We start from the raw sequence: 19,075 nt of genomic DNA, 5'->3' as shown, positions 1-19,075 counted from the left end.
CCTCCCCCACAACTACAAGAGCTAGGAATTTAAGGCCTGAATGAGCTGAAATTTTCACGCTGTCAGTTAACTGCAGCAGCAAAAAGTTAAACTGTCACAAGACCAGGTATGGAGCTAGGATTGTTTTAAGATGAGTAGTATTTAATTTAGCAGTAAGCACTTCTTAGTTAAATATTAATGGTTTACTTTATTAATCCTCAAGGGTGCTTTCCAAGTAAGTAGGACAGATGCAAAACTTCCTGCGCTGTATCATTAATAATCTAATTTTAAGCATGAAAACAAAAGGAAGGCTTACAAGCATTATGAGGAAAGGTGATCATGTGATTGTCCAGTCCCACAGCTGTAGTTGCCTGCATGATTATTTTTATTCTGTATGCACGTGTAAGTTGAAAGGTACAGTCTATGAGATAAGGGCTTCTATCAGATACAGCACTTAACTGAAGTAGCAGAATAAATACTGGTGTAAGTGAAGATGTGTGGCTGGCAAAGGAGTTGGTTCTCCATCTCTGCCAAGGAGAGGAAAAAAAGTAGCCGCCAGGCTTGTACAGCTTATGTGTCATATACCCAGTGCATCCCTCTAGTGGGTTGGTGGGAGCTGGGGAGGACCCTCCTGTCCTGAGGAGGTGCAGGCTGATCTTAGAGGTCTCTTATTACTGTAGCAGCCCGACTTATCTAATTCTGTGATCGTAGTTCTGCCTTGGCTGGGGTGGGAAGTTGAGCAGCAGGTGTTAGTTTGGGTTCCCATTCAGAAATGAGTGACACTTTTTCTTAAAAGACTAATGCATCCAGTTGCTTACTTTTAGAAAATTGACCAGCTAACATCATGAACGGCACGCATTGGCATGCCGGCTTCCACTCCTCTGTCACTGTGTGTGCCATTGGAAGCTTTTTAGAAAGCAGAGGGAATTGAATAGTTGAGTTCCAGCTTTGTCCTTTGTGTTTTGTTAACCCCGATTGACCTTGACCTATGGGCACTATGACCTCTGTCATTTAGGTTGGTGAGCTTGAATCGAGATGCAGGGTCTTGTGTTGTGATAAGTAAGCGGAATGAGAGTGCCGTTTTACATCTGAACCGTGTCTTTCCAGTTGCCTATTTTCTTTCTTCTCTGATTATGGGAGTCTTTTAGTGCATTATTTGCATCAAATGTGTTTGTTTTTCTTCAATTTACTTTCTATACTTTCTTTACTTTTTTACTCTTTGATTTTAAGAAGGGAGAGATGGAAAATGCTGTCACTGTTAAAAATACACTCATAATTTCTTTGGTAAACAAGGCAATGGTTCTATTTACTAAACCAGGTTCACTTAAAAAAAAAAAAAAAAAGAAGAAAAAAAAAAGTCTGTCTTCATTACAAAACTCTCTCTTCAAAGACCTGCATGAAGCCAGGCACTGGGGGATGGGATGGTGAGAAGACACTTGTATAATTAAAGACCATTTTGTCTTCCTAAATGCTGAGTTAGATACGCCCTTAATGATGCTACATTCTCATGTGTATTCTAGGCAGAATGTCCTACGTAAGATACTGAAAGTTGTTACGGATTTCTTATGATCTTATTGGAAGAACCATGTTGATCTATGTTGCTTTTGCTAATTTTTTTTCAGGCTCTAGCAATACTTTTGTAAATACAGGGCAAGCAGCAGATTTCTTTTTTCTATTGGTGAATAATACTGTTACACGATGTCTTTGTTCTTATATGCCCCTGTATGTGTAGCTTTGCCTTATCTTGGTTGCACAACTTGGTCTGACTTCTCAGCAAGGCTCTCTCTGTTGATGGAGATTTATTAATTTGCATTGAAGTCAACAAAATTGGTGATTGTTAATTTAATGACTTTTTCTGAGGAGTTGGTTCATTAAATGCTGTTGATTTAACTGATGTTTGCAATGATTGAATTAGGAGGTAAAATGTAAACAGTTGATTTCCACTTTAGTGGTATATTTTAGTAAGCATTTGCAAAGCAGGAGGTAATGCCTACAGTGAAATGGAGGGAAAAAAATACAAAACACAAAGAGCACAGTATCTTTTTCAAGTAAATGAGCCAGTTATGACTTGGCTAAACCCAAGGGGTGATTTTCATTTTTGGTAACGTTCTTGTATTTTTAGGCATAGATTTTGACAAAATTATTGTGAAAAGTAATGGTTTGCTCCAGAAGTTGAGAATGACTTTCAAAAAATTGCAGCTTATTGAGAAGAGTCAGAAGAGTTGGAGCTGTAAGGAAGGCAGTGTTACTTCTCAGTGAGCGATAAAAGGTTGAAATTGCAATAGCTGCCTCCTGTGGGTTACCCCATTCAGAAGAGAGCAGGATAGCCTGGAGGATATACATTTAAGATTGATAGATTATAGCTTGCTCATTGCGTGGCTTTGTTACTTGTAGATGCTTTCATAAAACCCCATCCCTGACCCTACAATTAAATCTCTGTGAAGGATATAGAAATAAATAAATAAAATAAGGAAGTGGTTGGCTTGTTGCACTCAACTCATTGTGACAAATGGCTCACTGTTAGGTATTTCTTCAGGCTGGAATCTGTGTGAGCAGTAGTAGTTTGCTTCTTTTAATACCAAAACGTAGCTGTCTCTGTGGTTGTCTTCTGACCTTTACTACAGAGTATGGTGCAGAGATGTTACTAGCATAAAGCTGTAAATCACTTAGTTAAACTGAAGGTACGAAATACAATCTGCCTTAACACTGTTTAATGCAGGTTTAAAATAACAGCAACTCTAAATATTCTAAAAAACAAAACACAAACACCATGGAATTAACAACAACAACAAAAAAGCATAAAGCCAAAGGATTTGCTTTTGGAAAATGCAGCAGCAGTATGCTTGTTTGGATGTGGCTTGTTTCTGTTGAACAGCTATTTGTTACCCTCACTTTAAAATACATATACCTACAAGTAGGTGTTTACGTATTGTGTGTATTGAACCTGTCTACCCTTACCATGATAGGGGGAGAGGTGAAAATAATAGATGGTATGGCTCTCGCGTAAATTTCCACAGTAATTTGTGGCCAGAGTGTCTATTTTGGACTTTCAGAGGGTTAAACAACAACAGTTCATTCATAGATGCTGAAAAGGCAGCGCAGTCTGTTAAGATGTGAGCAATGCAGAACTTGCTTTTCCCCTGTCGAGCGTGGAGAAGTGTGAGCTTCTGGTATTTAGCTTTGTTTTACTAATCAGTGCAATAAGGTGAAAACTCTACTTGAAAAACAAAACAAAAAACAAAACAAACACCTTTCTCTGCTGTATCTCTAAAACGTAGCAAGTTCCTAAGTGCTTTTCACATATTGCGTCCTGATTTCTCTTCCTTGCTTTGCAATGAAAATAGCATTTTTCTGTCATTAAGCAATGAAGTCTGGCCTGTGTCCTGCCCACTCATCAAGTCCTGACACAAGGATGTTAGCTGACAGCTTCAGTGCAGCTTTAAAGGACCAAACCCAGACTTTAACAATATTTAGTGGTCCTTAAAAAGCCAGTAGCGATTTATGGCAGATGCACTGGCGTCAGCCTATCTGCCTCCTGCAAAGCGCGCATGGTTGTTTAGCTGTATAATTATGGAAACTGATGGTGGGTGGAGTAAGAAGGAAGAGAAGAACAGGTACCTGTAAAGGCTAACTTCTGACCCAGGAGGCTGGTTCCTTTAGGTTACCAGTGGACACAATGGAGCTCCTACTCTGACATGTCTGGAAGAGTCTGCCTTTTTCACCCTCTTCAGAGGAAACATAGAGTGAGCCTTTTTTCATATTTCTGTGTTACTATGCAGAATATGCACATATGTTAGGTGCAGAGCGGTGTTCAACTCCAACTACTGGGACTTGGCGTGAGAAAACAGACTGGAATGATCCTGTCAAATTTGTGGTGATGGAGAATGGCTGTAATAGTGGTGACTTCCCTTCATATGTTGCAAGATGTAGTTTTTTTTTTTTTTTTGCAGAAGTTCACTTTAATATTGTAAGTTGGATTTAAATTTATCTTTTTTTCTTATTTCAGGTCTACCAGTCATGAAACGAATTCTTCTGTTTTTTATCCTGGCTGCTGCTGTTATGTATGGTATACTGCACGGAAATTTGTGGAGGAATAACCTCTACTGGTATGGCAACACTTTGTTTGCTTATACCTTCATGCCCATATGAAATATGTAGGTGTTAGTTATGTGTTGCTGAATAGCTGTTTACTAGTAATCAATAGAAGGGATTACTACTGTGGATATATGTACTTTGTGGGTTTTTTGTTTTGTTCTTTGTGTGTGTGTGTGTGTACCATTATGGAATGCGTGTGATTGTTCTGTCTTGTCACCCTTCCTCTTGTGTTGGTTTTAAGCCAATTTGAACGTGTTTTTATGGAGAGGTCAGGACCTCAAAGATAGGAAGCCATTCTGAGTTCCATCAAAAGAGGTGCTCCAGCAAGAAGTGAGATCTTCTTCTGTGTCATGTCTCTGTGTTGTCCACCCCCTTGTGTGTTTAGTGTTAGCTGTTGCTTTAGGTGTCTGATAAATGACATAGCAGAAACCTGCCTCATGCATGGGAATATCTGCAGGTGGAGTGGGCTCCTTCTTGTAAAGCTGAAATTTGTTAAGTCCTGGAGGCAAGATTCTGGGAAGCAGGCCTCTGCTGTCTGCAGGGTATACAGGACAGGTGACTTGGGACCTAAAATTAAGAGTGCTTATTGCAGAAGTTGAGTTTCCATTGAGCTTCTAGTGTACAATTGATATAAACGGTTCTCTGTTGTGGTTTCTTTGTATAGCAAACCTCAGTGTTACACCATTTCCCCTTTTTGCAGGATTAGCTTTTATGGACAAACTTCTTCTGTGAGGGCTCCTTCTTCCAATGAGGCTAGTGGAGTTACCCAGTAAGTTCAGCAGTTGAGTGATTTTGTGTGCTCACTTTATTTTGTGTTTTTTTTTTTTTTTTGTGGGTGGGTGAGAGTAAAATCCATAGTCTTGGTTCAGCTGGTCATTGTACAGCTGTGTCCATGGAGTATTTGTTGTGAACACAATTGTAACATGTCTGGTAGAAAGGAATTTGTCTGTCATATCTCCAGTGTTTGGTTAATATTTATGGCCACTTATCAGTGGAAAGCAATGAATTGCTGGAAGGATGTTTGTTTACATCCTCCAAATTCCTGGAATTTGGAGTTATATTTGAGTAAAATTAGAGCTATGAGGGCAATTTATGTGCTTAATTTTAATAAATCAGAGGCGTGGTTCACTTATGTGATATGCTAATGTTCGTACAAGCAGATCTTGTGTGCTAAATTGAGTTTGCGAGACTAATGAGGGCATATGATGGAATGTGAAAGAAGGTCTTCATTTTCTCTGAGGCTGTCCTGCAAAATGCTGTCTCTGAGGTTGATTCTGGAAAGCAATGAGCTGACCAGCTGCTCCATTTCACAGGGTGCTTTCTCAGTGTCAGTATTCATGTGACGTCTTGAGGGTACTGAAAGCAATTAACCTTAATGGTCTGCTTGGCTTGTGGCTCTAATGTGGTGGTTTCATCCTTCTGTTCATAATGCAGCCCAGATGCAAGCTTTGCACATGCTGATCTTTACCCTCCCTTCTGGGCTTCATATTTGTTCTTAAAGGAGCTAAAACACCAAGACAGGAATGTGCTTAGAAGCGTAAGCCTTGGCCTTCTAGCCTCATTATGGGGGAATCACTTATCCCAATATAATCTCATTTTCCTTGAAGTACTCTCTGTGGTGCAGTCTCTTCTCATCTCCCAAAAAAGGACTCCCCTCTCTTCTCTGAGGAGTGCTAGTGCAACTGTCTCAAATGGCTGCAAGGGTGATGCAGCTGAGGTGTTCTGCTTCTCTGCAGGTGGGTCTGCGATCGAACTTCTGCTTATGGCTGCTCTAATAGCTGCCTAGTGAGGGAGGAGCACTGTAAAATGAAAGCCTTACTAGGGAAAATAATCATACTGCAATCAGAAAGACCCATCTTCATAATACCAACAGAAGCAATCGTGAAAATTTGCCATGGTGTTATCTCGATCAACTTACTGTTTTGCTTGTCCAAGTTTATCTTGTTGCTGCTGCCCCTTCCTGTTCTTGCTATTTCTTTGAAATTCTCTTTCAGGCTGCTACCTACGGCTGTGGAGAGGAGGAACATGCTAGACACATGTCTCCTGAAACCAGCATTTGAATCTTTACTGGAGTGAGTATTCTGTGAGAAGGGGGAGGAAAGGTGGTGGTGATGTAAGTAAAAATATTGGTTATTTACATGTTCTGGACTATTTCACATTTTGATTCATCTGTGTAAGTACAGGCTTCTGGGTTTGTGTTCATTGTCGTTTTTCCTGGTTGTGGCAACACAAGTTGTTTAGTTTGTCATTGTTCAGCATCTGAGTAATATGACACAACTAGCTCAATGTGCTGATGTATGTATTGAATAAAAAAGTAATCCTGTATGTGTTGTAGCTAGTAACAGTGAAACTATTTTCTTGATTGAAATACAAGCCCTCATCTTTTTTTTTTTTTTTTCTTCCCATGCTTTTCTTGTAAAAGGAGCCTTCAGGTCCAGGACTGAAACTCAATTATTCTGCTGTTAAGAGCATTGAATTAAAAGATTTTTTTTTTTTTTTTGATAGCTAAGCACTTCTGTAGCAGCCAGAGGCCAGATAAATTTTGAAAGTCTCTTCATTCTTTCCAGAGAGAAGAGTATAAAATGTGCAAAAACTCATCCACACCCCCTCATTTTAAATGGATCCTTAATTTTAGTGGAATTAAATTTTATTGAAACTTGGGATTGTTTATGGGTTTGTTCATTGGATAGGTGCTACTGAATTAAATGCTTTTGTCCTCTGCTTTAAGATACTCAGGGAAAGTTTCCTTTGTTATGAAGCAGTCAGCTGAAAAGGAGGAGCTTCTACCCAAAACATAGGAGGTGTCTGGTCACAAAAGTGCGTCTCAGATGTCTGTCAAGAAACACTGGGAGTTTTTGTTATTAGAATTATGTCTTAGAATGATCAAAGTAATGCTGCAGGAGCAGAAGCAGACAAGCTATATTGTTGGCTTTGTTTTATCTGAGCAAACATTAAGCATGGCCCTGAGAAAAGCTTGGGAAAATGTTTAGATCAAGTCCTGGCTGAAGCAAAGAAATTATTGCTTTTTTTTTTTTTTTTTTTTTTTTTTTTTTAAGTATTTTTCCTGTATAAGAAAACAGGACTTTGATTCAGTGCTGCTGTTATTTTAAAGAACATGCAAGGATCTCAAGTTTCTCCTCCCCAGAGCCTTTGAGTCTTGGTTAGCTGCACGTCTCAGAAAGGTGGTTCTAGGTTCCATACCCGCAGAATGCCCAGGCTGTCTTGGTGTCAGGCACAGCAGGGTAGCTTTGTTCCTGGGCAGGGATGGACTCAGAGATGTACAGCAAGAAGAAGGTAGGTTCAGAGCTAGAACTGAGTCTCCCGGATATTTCCATAGGTCCTTTACTGGGATAGCTTATGTGAGCTGAATATCTGGTCTGTGCACTTTGGTAATAGCCTGCGGAGGTTGAAAGGATATCTGACCTGGCAGAATTATTTATTGGAAATGAACCAGAGCTAGAAGTGCCAGAATTAAGAATCCTTGTGCAATAAGTAAATTATTTATTATGGCTAAGCTTACCAGCTGCTTCTGAACAGCAAGGCAAGTTGTTAATTTGAGAGTTTAGTGCATGATGTCTCAAAGTTAGCTGTTCTTGCTCAGTTAACCTATAGCCCAGTTCTTGGTGTGTGGATTGTGTACCAGCTGAGCACATGGAACTTAAAGAATGAGACACTTGATTTGTAGGACTGTGAGAGAGCTGTGTGTGTGTTTACAGCTATTAATATTCTTAATGGAGCAACAAGTCATGTGCTGGCTGTGGGTATTTATGGTCAACACTCCAGGTTTTCTCCCTGTGACTGCATACTTCTGTGTTTACATCTTATTATGAGACCCAGTATGCAGGATTGCTGCAAAGTCAACCAGTTCGATGAGTGCAAGTTGACCTAACCATGAGGTGAAACTGCGGGTATGGTAGCATGTGACAGGATTGGGGTTGACTGCTCTTTCAGGTGGCTTGATTTTTGACGGATATGGTAATAGAGTCTCTTCCCTGCTATGAAATAACCTTTGGCTGTGGCTACTGTTTTTAGAAGAAGTGACCTGTTGTTTCCATCTTGATGCATATAAGGTGTGACGCACTCCTGTTCCAGTTTGTAGGAGGAATGTGCTTTTGAGGCAAACCTCCTCGTGATCTCCATGTGCTGGGTTTCTCATTGCAGAGCAGTCATGGCACACCTGGACTGGGCTCCTTTCAGACAGTGCTGCACCACAAGATGCACTGGAGGAGCACGCCTGATGTGCTGCAGTTGATGGGGGTGTTCAGTCTGTAGGACCCCACTAGTATTAGTCCAAAGCAAAATACCTGAGACGTGTGCAACCCAGACGTGGGAACTCCATACCTTCTTGCTGAATAGTTCTACTCCTGTTGCCCCAAACTACTTGCTAATATCGACGTAGCCATAAAGTACTACTTGTTTGGAATGGGTTCGCTTCTCATATAAGGTGAAATCTGCAGGAGATGGAATTTTTCAGTTAAAATACTTTGCTTCAAATCCCATTTCTACTTATTTAATTGCCTTATATATATATATATATTTTTTTTTTCTAGCTGCCACTATTATTCCTTTTTTTTTTTTTTTCCCCTCAGTGTGATTATTTACTTTTCAAACCAGAAGTTGCCTGTTGTCTTACAAGGTTGAGTTGTCTATCAAATATGCTTTCTCATGATGCGAGCTTTTTCAGTGCATGCAATTTTAATGAATCTACATAACTTATACTAGCGAAGTCCTCTTATCTCACTCCCTGCCAGAATTTTCAATTATAATGTTTTCCCCTTTCCTGTCACCTGCTTTCTTTCCCTGTAATTAAGAGTTTCCTTCTTTTGAAACAGCCAAGTATTATCACTCTTAAGTAGGATATGAGTCTTTTTAAAAGTGACTGTATGAATTATTGTCTTAATCAAATACACCATGTGGATGTATTAAAAAAAAAAAAAAAAAACTGTTTTTTTTTCCTCCTCCATTAGTGTTGACAAAATATACCCATTCCTGTGTGCCAACGATTTTATCAGAGCAGCAGAGTTCCATGGAAGTGATAAGTTTGAGCTACCTTATGGAATAAAGAGAGCAGGTATGTGTTCCCTAGGTACCTGTTTTTAAACAGAAATACCTAAATGTGATGGAAGGCTATCTCAATCTGTGGGCCTGATGTTTCTTGTTCACTGATGCTAATCCTTTTGGGTCACCTATCAGTCGATTACAGTTCTATTTCATGCCTCTTTTCTCACGCTTTCTGGCTCTTAATAGAACCACTGCAGCGGGAGGGGAGTTCTCCCTCTTGGGAGAGAAGCTCCAAAAAGATGGAAAGAAGAGTAGAGTTTATTCAGCTTCCTTTCATTTGAAAGTGGACTGGAGCACTAAAGATATTTAGCTCATGAGTTGTTCAGTGAGTGCAATGGATTTCAATCAACACACCTAAGTTGATCAGGGTTCAGAGTCTTACCGAGGCAAATATTCCCCAGCTTGGTGTGGTTACATCAGTAAAATTTCCTGTTTACAGGACTGCCTCCCCTAGTTGGGGGGGTGTTGCTGTGACTGCAGAGGGTAGTCCCACCATTGGATGGCTGCTGAACTCACACGGTGTTTGATGATGTCTGTTGGTAACGGGTAGAGTAGGTGGGGTCAGAGAGCCTAGGCCTTAGTTTTCCTTTTAGAAAGGGTTGTAAACTCTTGAATGCCTTCGAGAGATTTTAATGATGAGCAGTGCACTGTTGTAGTATACCTGCAGATCTGGGCTTTAGCCTTTCACTTTGTCCTCCATCAGCGTAACAAGGATGGTGAGTTTTCCTGCACCTCTGGGGCACTGATGAGGGAAGAATGCATTTGGGAATGAGAGTTGTTTAGTCCTGCTTGAGTAAGAGATATGTGAGTGTCCAACAGGGGTGGGCTGGAGAGGTGCCTCTGCTCAGATTTGCCAGTGAGTACAGGCTGGTTTGATGTCTTCTCCCAAGATGTGTAATACGGTTCCTGTCCTTGGCTGGGTGGCCCCTTCTCTTAAGACAATGCTGCATCTGTTCCTGTTGAAGATGGGTCACATAAAAAACCAAAGCCAATTAGGATGCAGGTGTTGGAAACTCTTCCAGTATGTACTTGTAACTATAATTTTTTTTTAATTTTGAGGAAAATCTCATGCTGTTTTCCAACATGTGATTGTGGAAGCAGGAAAAGCTTCCAAGAGAGGAGCTCTGATAAATTTGAATTTCCTTGGCATCACTGATTGACCTGTGACTTTCAACTACAAGTGTTCTCAGTTTTGAGTTCATTTGAGTAGTGCATAAAAAATATTTTATCTGAAAAGGCTTTAGTCAGGGTGGCATACTTTTACTTTCATAGTGGAAAGCACTGAATGTTTTTATTAAAATCTTCTTTATATTTTCTTTCTAGAGCAATTTTTTCGTTTAGCTCTTTCAAGACTGCAAAACTGTGGACTGTCCAATGAAGATGACAGGTGAGATGGCTTATTTTCTACAGTTTTTGTTCATTGCATTTTTAATGTTCAAGATTTATTTGTAAAGCAGTGTCGGTGACATTATCCTGAAATCACTCAAGTTCCTAAGGTGCAGGTCAAGCCTACAGTGTCTGTGTAACTAATTTCAAGGTTTAAATAAGTTTGGCTTTAAACACTTGCAGCACCAACATTCAAGAATAATTTTTCTGTGAGGGAGCTTAAAATCCCTATTTTTTTCTTGAACTGCATTCGGAATGTGCTGTCTGAACACAGTCCCAGCTTCCTACACCCTTAAAAATTGCACACAATCTCTTTTGAAGTCATTACTTGTGTAAGTAGATAACTTTCACCATCTCTGCATATCTCAAATATTTTCAGAAGATTGTAGATTGATAAAAGAAACCTTACCTGTGTATCCTCAACCTACTGCATCTGTTGTCCTGCTGCACACACTTACTCATATGTATGTTCAGTTTCCTTTTCCCATAAATGACTGTGTCCTGTTCCCAAGGGAGACTTACGCAGCCAGGAAAGATCTTTCCTGGCAGCTCTAGAGTAAGCAGGGTTTGGTTCAGCATGGAGCATGCCATAGATAACTTGCTTTCCATGCGTTAGGTTGTCTTGTTTATATCTTTGTTAGAAGCAATTTCTGCCGAGATTTTTTGTTTGTTGATATTTTGGAGGTGGTCTTTTTGTGTGTGCATGTGTGTTTTTCTCTAGTTCCTTTTTGTTTGCTTTGTGGTTTTTTTTTTTTTAACTTAGGGTAGTGTGGTTGGCAGAGGTACTAAAATCATGTGTTTACCAAGTGACGCAAATGATTTCTTTGCAGTCAAGTAAATGGGCTGAGAACCTACCTTATATGTTAATGTACGGAACACTTAATAAAGTAGGATGCAAATAATACTGAGGTTGACTGTCCTTTTTTTTTTTTTTTTTTTTTTTTTAATTAAGGAGATCAAACAGAAGATTGTTGCTCCAAGTCAAATGACAGGATCACATTTTAATCAAATCTAGGTGCAATATGAACAAAATTGGTTTTCAAACATAAGAATTATCTTTCTTTTTTTTTTTTTTTTTTAATATTCAGTTTTCTCTTTCTTTATCTATGGTACTCCTTCTTTTCCTTGTGCTTAATATCTAATTCCAGGATGTTCAGATTTACTCTAAAGTTCAGAAGGAGGAGAGAAGGAAAAAAATAATAATAATAAAAAAAAGCAACCCAATACCTACCCTCTATGAGGAGTAGCATAACTGAGGAAACTTACACAAAAGTGATTGAGAAAGGCTAGGCTTTTGTCTGGAGTTTGAAGGAGAATGTCAAAGGTTATATTAGAAATTTATTGAAATGACAAGTTCACTAATAATTTTGTCCGTAAAGAACCTCATAGTACAGCATAGTATATCCTAACATATCCTAAATATATCCTAATAAGCGTCTCTTCTGTATCTTGAAAGCAAAGGGATCCTTTGAATGTAGATTCTCCTCTTGAGATAGAAGCATGTTTAGTGGTTCTGGGAAGTATGATTCTTTTAATAAAAGTAGGACCAAAGCTAAGTGAGAACTACTACTACTTAATAAGTAGTAGCGTAAATGAATTGAACATACAATGACTTCATACAATTTGTTCTTTCTTAATTATTTGTTTCTTCTGCATAGCACTAATAGGGCATGAATCACTGTAGTGGGGAAGAGCTTTTAAATATACTTTTAGCCAATATACAATGGCTTTTAAATATGAAACATTTGGGGAATTTATCTTAACAACATTCTCCAGTAATACAGTAACAGAATTATTAGGCAGTTGTGTATTGCTGTCACCTACCACTGCCTCCTTGGCAGAATGCAAACTGAATTTCCCTGTAAACTTTTGTTGGCAAGGTAAACCTACTTTAAAATATTTTAACAAACGGTAGGCAATATGAGCATTAAGTTCATGTACATGAGCTATATTTCCATGCAATATTGATAAAACTGTACACAGTGAGATACAAAAGACTTTTTTTTTTTTTTCCTGAGTAGTGCAATTTTTAAAGTTTAGATTGAATTCTCACTCTGTAAAGGTTTTGTTTTGCAAAACTGTTCAGAAGGGAACAGTGTCACTGACTTCTCTGGAATAGCCTGTAGGGAGAAGGATTTTCCAGGCTAGGGGTATATCCATAGAATAGCCTCCAGACACCCGCTCCACCCAGTTTCTTATGAGTGGCAGACATTTTCAGGATTTCAAGTTTATCAGTGGTAAATTCTTACGAATACGCTTACACAATGCTAAGACAACAATATATGACCTCTGCATCCTCCTTTTACCAAATAACCTCAAAGGAAATAATTTGCATTCCTCAACAGGCTACTGGGGGGGTATGGGCTAAAGCAGCTGAGGTCAAGATGCTTTTTTCCCCCCCCCCCCCCCCCCCAGAGGAATGCAGATGATGCAATCTTCTTGCCCTTTAAAGGCTACATTTCAGCTTAACAATATTTTTCTTTTATGTGACTAGGAAAATGTTTCTGTTAGCATTTCACCATATAAACAAAATTATGCAAACCAATGTCTAACCTTTAAATTAAGAGGCCCTTGTACACAATATGAATAGGGAAATGGTTTGAGTGACTAAGGGATTTCCTTTAGGTGTTGGAGATCAGTTACCATGTGATTTTTGCATCCATGTAGATTTCCTGAGTAGATTTCCAACATCTAAATGTAATCTCATAGTCACCTGAACCACTCCTATGACTGTTGTTATATCCCAGGTCTTAATCTTTTTGCCTTTCTTAAATACTGTGCTGGAGATTGCAAACTGGACCTCCAGACATCTCAGTCCATCATATTTCATGTATAGCGTACCTGATGTCATTTAAGGACATCAGAATTCACTTCTTTTCACATTGACTTATCAATGTGAAGAAAAGATAAGCATTTTTTTTAACATGAAAAAGGAAACTAGGAAAAAGGGACTGGTAAAATATCTGGGAATAACAGTTTGCTTAAAATAAGTACTTCACTTCTGTGGTCTGTGGTAAGTACAGGTCAGTTTAAGTATCTTTCAATGCAATCCAGCCTTGTTACGTATTCTTTACCTCCATTTCATAACTCAGGTTTCCTGTGAAGTTGTTTTCTGTTTGCATTGGTGTTACACCCAATGCACACATGCAGGTGTTATGTAGTCTCTAGAATAAACCATTTTCTTTTGTGCTTACCAATGCGATCTGTGGTACTGTGGACGTAGACCTGTTATCATAACTGGAGACTCTCCAGCACTGGTGGGAGAGGGTGCTGAGGGGAGGAGATGATTCAGAAATGGCACATTTACACCAAACTTCCTGTTTGAGTTGGCCTTTAACTTTCAGGGCCTGACAGAGCATAAAAGCTGATCTTTCAAGTGTGTTTGTCTGTTTCTGACTGTACAATGACATGTACACTTCATCATAAGTATTTATCTGCTTGTTGACTTTGATATCTATTTCAATAGTTCACATACCAGTGTTAGATGCTTTATTGGTTATTTGAAGGCAGCTGATAACATTTTTTCAGTACATGTTATTAAGATTACTGGAATCTTAAAGCTTTATCACGCTTCAAATTCCGGTCTGCTTTTCTGTTTATGTAGTACTAGTCACTGTTAAAAAGCAATGAACAAGATCTGGTCTGCATCTCTCAGTAAGAGGGAGTGAGTGGATTTGACTCGAGAGCAGCTACTGAGTTTCTATAGCTGTGTGAACCTCAGTTGCCCAGCTCTAAATTCACATTTAATTTTACCTCCTTGCCATATCACAGCTGCAAAGGGGAGAAACTGAAGAACTGCTCAGAGTCAAAGACATTATTTCAATAGCTAGGGGTGGACATGGTGAGTTCCAGTTGTGACTTCAATTCCAATCATCACTTCAGCCAAAAATGGAAAGATATTTAGTCTAAGGAATCACTTAAAATTCAGCTACAAGGGACAGAACTAGCAGTGTAGCCTCAAGTAACTTCTTGGCTGCTTATCATGATCAGAATAATAGAAATCACTTGTTTAGTATTTGTGTTATGGTGATGAGGTTTGTATCTCACAGTTACCCAGCTGTGGTCCAGATGATTGAAACTCAGTGATTTAGAGGTGTGCTGTAAATGACAGGAAAGTGTGATGTGCTTTCTCACTTTTCCTTTGTTCTGCCTTCATCACTTCCTGATGATGTTTTTTGTCTCTTTTTTTTTTTTTTTTCCTTCCTGTTTCCTTCTCTACTGCTGTTTCTCCACGGCCCAGGGTCTTGCTTTGAGCTCTGTGGTACAGTTGCAAGTAAAAACGTGTAATTCAGAAGAAGGGTAACTTCGATTCCCTTCCTCCCACTGTATGCATTGCAAAAGTTCACCTGCAATCATTGCATGTTCATCTGTATGCTTTCTCAGGACGTCTTAAAGCTAGATTGAAAAAAATACTTGGAAATGTATGGGCTGGAGTAATCTAGGAATAGAGGGAATGGTTTTGTAGTGGTAGAGGGAATGGGCATACTGAGGACAAGATGGTGCAGCAGGTTTTGCCCCTCTGATTTTGGAGGTACCAAGTCACATGGAATTGTGGCATTAGTTAGAAATCTTTTTCTTTTTGTGAACACCTGGCATCTCCTAAGCTTTTTAGGAAACACTAGAGAAAGGTGTGCCAGCTTTTTCCATGTCACTCAACCTTCAGAGATGTGTTTAGCTGTTCTAGATTTCGTTGAATGTGTATATTGATTTAGAGATACTTAACAGGCTGGTCAAAGATATATATATATGTATGTATGTGTGCATATATATATGTATATATATGAAATGTATAGTGTGTGTATATAGACATTTTTAAATAAAGGCAACTCCCTCTGCAGATGTGGTTTTAGAGCAGCAGGTGAAAAGCTGCCATCTCAACATTTCTTTGGAAACATGGTTATTTTAATAGTTGGCATTTATTTTCATTTAAGCTTTTCTATAAGCTTCAGGTTTTCAGCACTGGTTTTGGTCACAGTTTCTTTTCCCCTAGCTCATACACAGTGCAGCATTAACTGTGTTAACAATTTTGTAGGAACTTCATACAATGAGATGCCAGTGTTCATTGTTGTTGTTCATTGATGTTGAGTAATATCCTTCTCAACTGAAAAAATGAGTTGGACTGTCTGTGGAGTAAGATGTTAATTAGTCTGCATCAAGTGCTACAGGGGGCATTTAATAGTGGTTAAAGTATTCTTTATGACTTCGTATTGTGGTCCCTTGCAGTAAGAAATGGTACAGAGCCTTTTTCTTGTTTGAAGAACGGTGTGGGTTTACATATAGCATGCAAGGCCACAAACCTTCTGTAAAGAGGCAATGCTTCCTGAGAAAAATGAGACCAAGCCTGTCTAGCCTCCTTTCTGAAACCAAAGCACACATTCTGTTAGCATTGGAATGTGCAGCAGAGAGCAAAAGATATGAATAGATGAGCTGGGACAACTCCTTGGAGAATTTTTACTATGAGAATTTCATTTCATAAGTTTAGCTTCTGTGTTTACATAATGTTTTTTCATACGCTTTTTAGCTGTGAATGTATGCTAAATTCAAAAGGATGGATTACTTCGGATGTATCATAAGATCTAATTTTTTTCCTCAGTGTTTTATATACCTGGTGATGCTGTCTGATTTGAATTTAGTCATATGAAAACACAGCTTTTTTATCATCTTTCTTCTTAGGTCATGACAATGTGCACTTTAGCACATGCTTACATAAGTTTGACAGCTCTTCCTAAGTAGATGGAGAAAATTCAACAGCATTATATTTGTGTAAAGACCCATTGTGTGCTATTTTTACAATTCAGAGGTTTGTAAACTAGATTGTGAACCTAAATCTTGCCATTGTCACTTTCCTTAGAGGTCTCAAGTTATGAGGTTGTACAATTTGGCAGGAGCATCTTAATTTGAGTTAGAGCAAATCTGGGAAAGCCATCCTAGTTGGTAGACTAGGAAAAATCTGAAGTGTTTTGGAAGATGGTTTACTGAATGTCAGACACATCACTAACGAGCTATACATGTTTTAAACAACAAGCTGCTAGAAAACCAACATTTAGTTACTGTTTTGCACAGGAGCAGCCACTTCCTGGCTTTTGTGTTCCTAAAAAAAAAAAAAAAAAAAAAAGTAGCCAAATTTTGAAAAATTTAGTGTGCAAAACAGAATCTGTACTCCTGTGAGGACGAGGAGTGTCAATGATACAGTACATTGGTTGTTAATAAATCAGCTAAATACTCATGAGGCAGCTATGTTAATTACAATATTGAAACAAGGGGTGTAATGCATATTAAAGCTCTGTTTGTTCTGCAGCGTTTCCTGTCGACGGTGTGTTGTGGTCGGTAACGGAGGAGTACTTCGAAATAAGACGTTAGGGGAAAAAATTGACTCATATGATGTGATAATAAGGTAAATGGTATTTATTTTTCATTTTCTTTGCATATGGAGAGTCACAAACTTTTGTTGTAAGTCAGTAGCTTTATAATTCAGTTATTATACAAATGAGAATGCATTAAAGCTCCCATTATTCTGTTACATCAGAATAGTAGTAGTAGATAAATACAAAAAACATCAGAATAGTAGTAGTAAAAAGGTAGTGTTTTATTAGATAGATGCGAGGGAGGAAGGAACACTGTGTGTATTCTGTTTCATGGATGGATACATGCGTGCAAGATGCTGCCATCTGAGATGGGTCTGGGTATGTGACAGTCCAGAGTCCTGTATTTGCCCATTGCTGTGAGCCAGCATCCTGGGCAGCCCTGCCTCTGACCTTCCACACCATGCCTGTTTTCCTTTGTGCTAGTGCATGCATTGCTTGGAGTGGATTAAAAGTAACACTTAGCCTGTGAAGTCCATCTCAAGGCACGTGTCATCTGGAGCATGATTTTGGTGTCTGTCTCTTTTCCTCAAACATGTTAGCTTGTACTAGAAGCATACAAGAGGGTGCTGGGGTCTGGAGGAGGGGTATTTGGATAAGGGAAACTGAAAAAGTGCTCAGAGGGGAACAGGTGTGTGGGGATGTTCTAACGCCAAGCAAGCTGAAATGGACTATTTAGCTAATTATAACAGTATTTTCTGCATAATAATAAAACAGTTTCTTCTCTACAGAAACTGAGATAGTAACCAGTAACATGGCCTTTCTGCCAGTAGGTGTCTTGTCAGATGGTATGCCTGAACCCTCTTTCATTAAAACCTTTACCATTTCAGTTTCTGCTTCAATGTTGTCTCAATCTCATTGTTACTTTGCTGTCAGTGATGCAAGGAAGCGCCATGAAATCTTTTTAACTTATTTCAAGTATTTGGATTTAATCCTTCAATTTAAAAGCTCCTTGTAGATCTATTTACTCTCCTTAAAATGGGAATTTTTACAGATGTCTGGGTCACACATTTAAAAATGGTCAGTTCTAAAAACAAAATTGCTTCAGAAATGCAGTATACATTTTTTTACTATGAATGAAGAAAGAGGTGATTTTTGCATATTGTATTTAATAACCAGTTGTGATAAAAACTTTGAAATGTTCTTTTGTGTACCCGCCTAAAACATTTGCTCCCAACCAGCATACCTCCTATTGCGAGCAGTTCAGTTGCATTAGCAGAGCAAAGTATGCCTGAGTACTCCAAAGAATATGCAACACAGCCATCAAGCAAAAACTGCAAGATGGAGAGTTAAACACAGCTCCTGTGGCACCTCAGAGCAGAAGAGACCTTACCCAGAAGAAATCACCTGCCTGCTGCTTACTAATATGTTGTAACACAAAGCAGTGGCAGCTGTACAGGAACTATTAAAACAAAAAGCGCTATAAATATGTATCAGCATCATTATATGCAGTCATAATCCCTATTGCCATATGCTGTAGACAGTGGAGAGTATTAAAACACTCTTGAATTGTCTTTTGTGGGAATCAGGTCATCTAGTAATGTGAATGGAGCAGCTGGTAATTCTTCAAGCAAGATATTCTCTTAGGTTTTCTCCAGTTGCTGTGATTGATTTAAAATTGGAAAGTTTCTGCTCAAGTGACACATTATAAGTAATCATGCAGTTGTACTCTAAACCACCTTGGCCATGTTCCCATATGCACTTGATCCCTCTAGGTTAGCAGGTGATGCAGGAGGCACCTGATAATTGCTCATCAACTGTGTAACGTGATAAGTGAACACTGGGCCCCTAACCCCTTGCATGCCTGGATGTGCTGCCTGCCTTGCAGACTTCTGTGTGTGCCAACCACACACAGTAAAGACAGATGTGTGGGGCAGTCATTGCAATCTCTGTGTCTCTGTCCTCTGCAGAATGAATAATGGCCCTGTTATAGGGTATGAAGAGGATGTTGGGAGAAGGACAACTTTCCGCCTTTCTTACCCAGAATCCATCTTCTCAGATCCGATCCACTATGACCCCAATACAACTGTTGTTATCATCGTCTTCAAACCACGTGACTTAAAGTGGCTTTGGGAGATACTAGGCGGTCAAAAAATTGTGAGTTTAAATATTTACGCACTTCTGCACTCAGTTTGCCACACATTTCTCCTACGAGACTTACCTGTTTTGCTTTTAACCTTAGCCCTCCTGGT

At 39.0% G+C, this 19,075-nt stretch overlaps 1 protein-coding gene across 6 annotated transcripts in view; it reads left to right on the top strand.

Moving 5' to 3' along the window:
* ST3GAL6 (ST3 beta-galactoside alpha-2,3-sialyltransferase 6) overlaps positions 1 to 19,075 on the top strand; it is a 42,024-nt gene that overhangs the window by 14,409 nt on the left and 8,540 nt on the right. For all 6 annotated transcript variants that reach the window (XM_082774243.1, XM_082774241.1, XM_082774246.1 and 3 more), the window contains 7 exons: positions 3,986 to 4,085; positions 4,775 to 4,843; positions 6,069 to 6,146; positions 9,042 to 9,145; positions 10,459 to 10,522; positions 16,820 to 16,915; positions 18,794 to 18,980. In XM_082774243.1, the coding sequence (XP_082630369.1) occupies positions 3,997 to 4,085; positions 4,775 to 4,843; positions 6,069 to 6,146; positions 9,042 to 9,145; positions 10,459 to 10,522; positions 16,820 to 16,915; positions 18,794 to 18,980 (687 nt within the window). In that variant the 5' untranslated portion in view covers positions 3,986 to 3,996. The remainder of the gene's footprint in view (positions 1 to 3,985; positions 4,086 to 4,774; positions 4,844 to 6,068; positions 6,147 to 9,041; positions 9,146 to 10,458; positions 10,523 to 16,819; positions 16,916 to 18,793; positions 18,981 to 19,075) is intronic.

This window comes from Aythya marila (assembly GCF_965140915.1).
Source record: "Aythya marila genome assembly, chromosome: 1".
In the NCBI taxonomy this organism is placed as follows: domain Eukaryota; kingdom Metazoa; phylum Chordata; class Aves; order Anseriformes; family Anatidae; genus Aythya; species Aythya marila.
This window is presented reverse-complemented; position numbering and strand designations above follow the sequence as displayed.